Raw genomic sequence first — 9198 nt, 5'->3', positions numbered from 1 at the left:
GTGAATGGGGCAGTTGGTTGGACTTGTGCTTTTAGACCCTGCTCAGCCCAAACCGTTATTAATTAAACCAGAATACCCGTGGTTAGTTGTTATTTCCCACATAACTTCCAACAGTGATGGACATTAAAATGGGATAACAATACGGATGCAGTGAGAGTTAGCCTTAACTAAACAAAATGATTCTGAACTGTAATGTTAATGTTAGACGTTAATACACAATTCACCGGAGATAAAGGAGAAGTGTGTGATTTCTAGTGGCATCTAACGTTCAAACCTTAGATTGCAACTAAGAGGATTTACCCCGACACCGCCCCTCTCTCACCAAGAGTATGGTGGCCGTCAGTGGACAAAATGGCGAGCGAAAGCTATCTCACAACAAACTACAATTATGTGTGTAGGCTGAATTACCTGTCCAGCAGAAAACAGGCAACCTCGGCGTCACTGTGAAAACGTTTGTCCTCCATCAGCTATTTCCATCGTGTAAACGCTATGCTGATGTTGATTCGTGTTTTTGCCGTTTCCTGTCATGCTTGTGTTTACTTTCTTCGCGTCTCCGCTTCTTGGATGACGGGGATTCACTGTCCGCTGCTTTTTGTTCTGGTACAGTGTATGTATGATCCTCCATTTGTCAAAACTGTGCCAGTCAAAGTACATAACGCTAAATGATCTGCCAGCAATCACCCACGTCTATCCTCCCCGTCTACTTCTGTGTTTACAATGCGGCGTCGACGTAAGGTCGCCATGGGCTTCCCAAGACTCACTGTTAGTGCAGTTTGTCCGCTCTGCGCTGTCGTAGACGGCGCAAGATGATGATCTCTGTAAGGCGACCCGACCGTATATAACTATAAATGGCTATTTCTAAAGTAACGGGAACATATAGATTATGAGTTTACGTTGATTGATAATAATAAATAACATACTTATATATAATATATCCCATTTATGTACATAAATTCCTGTAATTATTACACACTGGTCCTTTAACATTAGCTGATGTGCTAACAAGCTGACACGCTTTCCATTATGAATAGGTGGTGAAAGATTTGATAGATGTTTTATTGTGAACTGTCTTGTCTCACTCCAGTCTATGGGAAATTGTGCAGGTCACTTAATTTAATGTAAGTCAGGATTTTTCAGTTAGTCTTTTTCATCCTGAACCCTACTTTTCCTACTTTACCTTTTGTGTCTAATGGGGACAACAACTTCTGAAATTGACCCTGCAAAGTCCATTAAAATGTTTGTTTTCACCACTGACAGGCTCAGATTGTTATTCTGCCTGACAACATTACAGCAAAGATCCCTACAAAGACAAACCTTTTCTTTATGCTTCACCACATTGTTTAAGGCTGCAACTAGTTATGGATTAACCTGCCGTTTATTTTCTATATTGATCAGTGTTTTCCAAAGCCCAAGTTGACGTCCTCACATGTAATTATATCATTAATTTAATAGTTGATTAATCATTGATTATTTGATCAATTGTTGCAGCTCTAACATTGTTTTTTTAACACATAAGTCCCAAACATGTGCAGCTGCTGTGGATCATCAGTTATTTGGATCATAACCACCCCAAAAATGAAGTTACAGATAGAAAAATAACTCCTTCGATTATAGGCAACACTAAAGACATGCTGATTCTATTATGACTGATGAGACATTAACAAATTTAGGAAATGACAGCAGTCTTTTAGTTTAATTATAACAATTTATTTTTCACAGTAAAAGGTTTAATATCTATACTGCACATGATAAAAAAAGGGATTATAGAACAGAATTAAAGTTAGAATGAGTAGGATTTGTCAGTGGCTGTTTATAAACGCACCAGAAAACTGATTCTTGAGTTTCATTCTCAGGATGTCAAATACTGATGGTGGAAAACTTACCTCAGGCTGTTTCAGGTAAGATCATTTAACAATGAGCCATAGAATGGATACAGATCAGATCATAACATCAGGAGGTATAGCTCAGTGGTAGAGCATTTGACTGCAGATCAAGAGGTCCCCAGTTCAAATCTGGGTGCCCCCTTCATATATGCTTGAATAGGAAAATTGAGAAAGTATTGTGTTGATTACAGCAATTAACTTCAGTTAAAATGTCAAAGAAAACTTCAGAATAAGATCTCCAGCTGGAAATCCACACCTACACAGATGATTTCAGGCTGATTAAATCTCCTCTCAGATGTCACTGAACTCAATGTTCTAATAATGATGAAGGTGTAATTAGTCCCACCCAGCAAAGCTAACAGCAGAGTGGGGAGATGTCAGTCAAGCACAGTCTGTACACTCCCACACAGTCCTCGGAAGAACTCTGATGAACCAAAATAACTGAAATCATCTATGCAGGACCTTTACAGAGACCACAGAGGACTTTACTGTCCAGTCCAAGGCACACCTGCTGTTTATTCAGCATCACACCTGTTGGGTGGATGGATGATCTCAGCAAAGAAGAAGTGAAAAATGTGAGCACGTTGAGTGTATGTTTCCAAAGTTGCATATTTTTTTATTTTATTTTGTACAATATATGGAATATATGGAAATATATATGGAATTAGTTCAAAGGAAAAAGAAAAGTCCAGGTAGCAGAACCCCTTAATCATGTCCATAGCTCTATGCTTGGACACCTGTCCTCATCACTGGCTGCGTGTGCTGTAATCTTTGAACCAACCCAGACCATCCTTCGTGGACCCTGAAGTGGACAGAGACGATTATTAACGTGGATTTGCTCTGACACGGGTTCCATAATGAATGAAGTAAAAAGAGAACTCACGCAGTGGCTTGTATTCACAGCCGATATATCCCTGGTAGCCCAGGTTTTCCAGAGTGTTGAACAGGTAGCTGTAGTTGAGCTCTCCGGCGCTGTCGGGCTCGTTCCTGCCCGGAACCTGAGCGATCTGAATGTGACCTGAGAAACACCACGAGGATTCTTCTTACACTGCTGCTGCTGTTGATTTTAAGCTTTATTTCCTCCATACACTTGACTGAAAGACCTGCACGTTTATTCTCAGCAGCTGAAGACGCACAATCTGGTGCAGCTACAGTTACCCACTAAGATTTCACTTAAAGGGACAGTTCAGCTTATTTAAAGCGTGGCTGTATGAGGTACTTATCCATAGTCAGTGTATTACCTACAGTAGATGATGGTCAACATGGCCCCGGTTTGGAGAAGCAGCAGGAGAACCAGTGCAGGAAGCTTATCAAAGTACTGCTGTGCACAGGGTCAGCAGTAAAGCATGTTTTAGACACCTAAAAAATCTAAGTCAGTTAAAGCGTGCGCTATATTAAGAATATTTTCACCACTTCACTTTGCTGTCAGACAGACTTCTCTGATGGGACACTGCTGTTAACCCTTTGACATCTTAGCCCTAACTGAGAACTGTGGTGATTCAAAGTGGTTTGCAAAGGGTCTTTGCTATGTAAAGATGACAAAATGCCCGATTCAGCTCATTCAAATGGACAAAGAAGTGGCTATGTCACTGATGTCACTGCAATTTTAAAATTCTCTTATTTTTTTTGTGAGTGGACTCATTGGAGAGAGTAAAATTTTAAGGTTTCTGTCAATATTTTTATCATGTTTTTATAATAAAAACTATCAAAAACTCATCAAGATATTAATGAAAAACACACCATACTTTATAAATACAGCATCTGCATCGCTGACAATGTACAGGACCACAGAGGGTTAAAATAAACCAAACATCACTCTCTCCAAATAAACCAGACTGCTTTGACAAAAAACAGTCATTTTACCTCGCAGAACAAGGGTTTAGTTTATTTGAAGTGAATCTGAATTAACTTTTTAAAACACCATAGTCACACGGTCACAAAAACAAACTGACAGATTGAGGCAGTGGTAGACCAACAACTCCTGTGTTCTGTGATGCAAAATGACTGTTTCCAGACAGTCTGCAGAGTTATATCTGGCTTTTATAAGAGGGGTTTCCCGTCTCAAAAGGCTGTGACAGCAAGGTAAAGTAGCGAAAATCATCTAAATATAGTGTACATTTAAACTGACAGATTTTTTAAAGTGCTGAAAATACATTTTGCTGCTGGCCCTGTCCACATCAGCACATTGCTTAGCTTCCTTCACCAGAACTCCTGCTGCTTCTCCAAACTGAGGGCGTGTCGACCGCCATCTACTGTCAGTATCTCACATTTTACTCACCAATCATAGGGAAATACTTGTGTATATTTTGTGTCAGGTTTCCATCCATTATCTGCCAGTGAAAGACGTCCTGAAACAGTTCAAACATCTGTTGAGTCATAAGTTTCAGATTTTTTTTTTTTTACTTTCTTTATTTTAAAGTTAAGACAAATTTAAAAAAAAAAACACCCACCATTTGCAGCTTGATATTTGTCTTTCCAACCTTCCCCAGTATTTCAGCTGCTACAGACACAAAAATGTCCATCAGCTGAGACAGAACTCAAGACAGGTAGACAGACAGGAGGTGTGCTTTCCTCCAGATATAAATAAGGCAGGCAGACTCTATTATCTCTAATCAAACACTCATAATGTACTGCATCAAATCCACTGATCACACTATTACAACATGACACACCTCATTCTGTCTGAATCATTACATCTGACCTGTGATAATGTAGGAACTGCAGCTGCTGCTACATGGAGCAGCTAAAAAACTATGTTTTTCAGGAGGAGTTGGTAAAGACTCCAAACAGAGTAAATAATGGACTTTAAGTCCTCAGTGGACACAAACACAATCATACAGCTGAATGTATAAATAATAAACTGCTTCATAACATATCAAGTTAAGGTGGACTATTTACACACCTGTCAATCAAAAATAAAAACTAAATAGCAGCTGTCAGTTTTATTCCCTTGAGAAGTCTGATACTTTTTTTTCCTTGTGTTGGAATCTTAATTAAGTTCTAAAGCACATTTACTCATGTAAACCAACAATATTTTCATATTTCAGATGAGAAAATCCTAGTGTCACGTTTGTCATTCACAGGTAGATGAGCCCTCTGTTGATCTCTTTCTGGTGATCAGAATATACAATCAGGGTTAACATGAACAGCTGGTAAAATAAAGTGACAATACTGTATAATTTAGATGTGATAATAAAGGGTTTGAGAATCTGGAAAGGAGAGATCGAGGAGAGATCGGTGATCATCATCATCATAATAATGACTTTTAGAAGGGAATTTAATATACAGTATATCACAAGCATATCTTGCTTTATTACATGGCTTTGTTAAATACTTGATTCTGATTGGCCAATTGCAGCATTCTAAGGTTTGTTATTTCTTTATAGCAGGACGCTGCTGTATATAACAGACTGTTGCTATGGACGCAATTCTTCTCAGACTCTGAAGGAGCAAGAAAATCATCTTTAAATCAATATTTTGTGTCAAATTGTTGATTTAATTTGTTAAGTAACCATGTAATAAGCAGGATAATGTACAGTCAGCAGGTCAACATAAACTGACTTTAATTAGACACATTTATTGAGTCTTTTTGGGGTGTAATAACACCTATGAATTACTTTGTACTGGATAAATTTAACCAAGGACACAACTCACACCACTTTGATGCTTTATGATTGAAGACAAAACTTGGAAGTGAAAAAGTGAAACTTTGACATTGACACTTGTTAAGTGTTGGCACTTAAAAACACTTTTGTTTGTTTCATTTCATTTTGACAGGGTGTTGAGTCAGTGCAAGTACAACTTCTTTCAGACACATTTCCTTTTTCAGGTTTTATTTTCAACACCAAAATTATAATGTCACTGTTACAGCACCATGTGACTCTCACAACAACGTTTGAGCATTCTTCCAACATCAGATTCTGTTGTGTTTGCCTAATTTGACTAAAAGCAGTAAGAAATCAGTGTTTTGCTCTTTGTCAGCAGTCAGGATTGGTAAGTGTTGTACATGCTGGTTAGTGACTGTGTTGTCTCAGTGGGACATGGTATCTTACCCTGATGAGGGGAGTCCAAAAAATACCTGGGATCTGTGATCCTTGTGTTGATTGGTTCAATCAAACCGGTGATCCCTTCCTGTGAGAGACAGAGACAGGTGAGGACACTGAACATCAGGACGTCTGAGTTGTGCTTCATTGAGAAAATCACAGTCACAGTGACTGTTAGGATCCATTTATTCAATGTGGTGTGATGTTAAACCGATCATATCTAACTGATAAGAGAAATACTGCACATACAGGTCCCCCACCTTTGAGAGGACATCAGCTGCGTAGTTCAGGTTCTGCACAAAGACGGCCTCCATCTCTTTGGCAACTGCTGTTCTGTTTGAGCCCTCAGGAACCCTCCCTGCCATCAGGTGGATCCTGAACAATTCAAATATGTATATTCAAATACTTTAGACACAGATGGGAATACCTATAATAATGTATAACAAAACATCAATTTGACAGGGAAAATTTATTTTAATAAGATCAAACTTAACCTTTGTAACGGGCCAACCTCTCATTGATTCAAATTTTTATTAAATAACATTTTTTTGCAGCTGAAGACTTGAATGTTGTTTAGTCTGTCAGATACACAAAAAGTCACAGTATTGTAATATAAAACATGAAGGAAATGTCTAATGTTTTTGTTGCAAGGTACATTAATCAGCTGTATCAAAAAGCTTGATATATTTTAATTCACTCCGTAGTTTCTCTGTGACGGAGCTGACGTCACATACAGGGGTGTGACCAGACTCTTCTGACTTGGTGACCCAAGTCATTGATGTTTAATTATAATTTTTTTTTATTAGATTGAAAAAAGTACTAATTTCAAACACATTATTCAATTATTAAAGAGAACTGAGAGTTATGTCACCTCTTTCATTGACATTTTTTCAGTTCACAGCATAGTTGCAGTGAGTAGCCATTTTATTTTTAATTAACATTCAACCAGACTTGATGGACATCTGGGACACAAAAAAGGGCCAACATTTTCAGAAAAAAAAAAATTGAAATAAAGATGACTATAAAAGCACATTTTTACACCTGTATGTGATAATTACCAAGTAACATATTTGAAATTTCTCAGAAATTACCCTTAAATTAGTTCATGGTTAAGTATGTGATAATTAACTCCAATTTTCAGTTATTATACTTGTTAATTGTAACATATTTACCATGAAATTATGGGACCTGGAAATTGAAGCCTTCCCTAACTTTTTATCTCCTAATTATTACTTTTTATGTCATAATTTCAACTTTTTTGTCTGATCATCATTACTTTTTATCTTAGACTTTGACTTGTTATCGCATAATGATTTAATTATAATTCATAATAATTATGACTTACCATGGGGATATTTTTTTTTCTTTTACTCGCCAAAAAATTCTTCCACATATTGGGTACAAAAAGTTTGAAAACCACTGCTCTACTGTATCTTTTAGAACTTTACAACTATCTTTTTTATAGCTCATATAGAGCACAGTGACTTGAGTTTTTGTTTGTTTGTGCAAATAAACTTGCTTTGCTTTGCATTTAATGTGCACAGATTAATTTGTTACAGTCCACTCTTAAATGATCGGGGTGGAGGTGTGGGAGTGAAAACAATACAAGGTTATTTCCTGATCTTTATTCTGCTGATGTTTCACCTTCTGCAGTCCAGAGCTCGTGCGTACTGCACCGCCAAGTCCAGACCCTGTCTGAACTCTGCCTCTCTGCCAGGAACTGCTCCCAGACCCAGGTCACCTGCCCCGACATCTCCTGCAACACATACACAATCAAATAAATAAATAAATAAATAAAAAGCTACAGGCTGATCCTGGGTGTGAGCTACGCTGCTGCTGACAGGGCAGGTGTGTGTTTACCCCGCGGGGTGTTGATGAGGACCACCTCCACCCCTGTAGCCTCTCTGGCCCTCTGCAGCTCCTGCAGGTCGGTGTCGTACAGCCAGGCCGCCTCCACAGCCTGAAACCCGGCCGAGGCAGCGGCGAACATCCGCTGGCTGAAGTCTGGAAGCTCCGTGAACAACCAGGAGAGGTTCGCACAGAACTTCAGCGGAGCCATCGTTGGTTTACCTGCAGGAGCAAAGACCCTGCGGTCGGTCTGAGCTGCACTCTGACCTGCTAAACATGCTAACAGCCGCGGTAAGCTAGCTGCTGTTAGCCCGGAAACCGGACATGTACTTCCAAAATAAAACTACAAACGCCACTCTCACAAACGCACTACTGTTACAGTGATATGGACCTGTGGAAGCACATTTCCGCCAGTGAAAGAAAAGAATATCTACATGGGAAATCGTAATTATGAGAGAAAAATACATAATTTTGAGATTTTTAAAAAGTCGAAATTATTAGAAAAAAAAAAATAGTAGTTAGATATTAAATATGAGCTAAACATACTTTTTATGTCATAAGTATAATTTTGTCTCATTATTTTGACTTTTTTGAATCTTATCTTTATGACTATCATAATTATCCGATATTGTATGTCTACTTTTATTCCATATGACTTTGTATGTCATAAATATAACTTTTAATCTAATATTTTACATTTTTTATTTCTACTTTTATCTCATAATTACGACTTTGTATCTCATAGGTATAACTTTTAATGTAACAATGCCGACTTTTCTATCTCATAATCATATGTGGCAAACAAAGCATGAAATGGCATCAAATGAATGTGCAATCATATAAATGTTAAAAGAAGAGCATAAACTACAGACTGGCAGTCAGCCCCTTCGTTCAATGACATTAGCTTAGCAATGTTGAGGAAAAGACCTTAAGAAATACTCGTGTTTATTTCCACATACTTAGCCTACATTATTCTTCTAGCTATAGCCATGTTCATTTCTTTGCAAATAGTTGATTTATTTTGAAACCATCAGAAGAAGTAGCACGTTTTACAGTGTCTGACCTGACCATGAGGAGAGGTTTGTTATTGTCACATGACTGACACCATGCTTCCTGCTCTGTGGACTGCGCAGGCGCAGAAAACTGACTCACTTGTTACTTTTCACAGGGTCCATTTTCTTCATGGAACATCTGTAATACTGAACATAAGCATAAGTCATTCTATTATGATAGAAACTAATGGTATTATACTGGTAAATTACTTATTTAATCAACAGGGTTGGGAGGGCTACTTTAAAAATGTGTTTAGGGTTCACAGCAGGGTCAACAAAACTGTTGCACACATGGCACCACACTTATTTCTGTCCCCTCTAAACAATGACAGGTAGGAACTAATTAGTTCTTAGACAAGAAAGACATGAAGA

General features: G+C 38.1%; 1 protein-coding gene and 1 non-coding gene across 2 annotated transcripts; one reads left to right on the top strand and one right to left on the bottom strand.

Annotated features, from left to right (window-relative positions):
* Positions 1–1757: 1757 nt before the first annotated feature.
* hyi (hydroxypyruvate isomerase) lies at positions 1758–8078 on the bottom strand. Its single transcript, XM_084722452.1, has 8 exons — positions 7787–8078; positions 7571–7682; positions 6187–6301; positions 5936–6014; positions 4334–4383; positions 4162–4231; positions 2767–2901; positions 1758–2685 (listed from the first exon to the last, which is right to left on the bottom strand). The coding sequence occupies exons 1-8, from the start codon at positions 7983–7985 to the stop codon at positions 2630–2632; spliced, it is 816 nt and encodes a 271-aa protein (XP_084578578.1). The 5' UTR covers positions 7986–8078; the 3' UTR covers positions 1758–2629.
* trnac-gca (transfer RNA cysteine (anticodon GCA)) lies at positions 1954–2025 on the top strand. Its single transcript has one exon. It is a non-coding gene; the product is annotated as a tRNA-Cys (tRNA).
* Positions 8079–9198: the final 1120 nt, after the last annotated feature.

This window comes from Lutjanus erythropterus, chromosome 7 (genome assembly GCF_056507025.1).
Source record: "Lutjanus erythropterus isolate fLutEry1 chromosome 7, fLutEry1.hap2, whole genome shotgun sequence".
In the NCBI taxonomy this organism is placed as follows: Eukaryota; Metazoa; Chordata; class Actinopteri; order Lutjaniformes; family Lutjanidae; genus Lutjanus; species Lutjanus erythropterus.
Note: the sequence above shows the minus strand (reverse complement) of the source record. Positions and strands in the feature narration are given on the sequence as shown.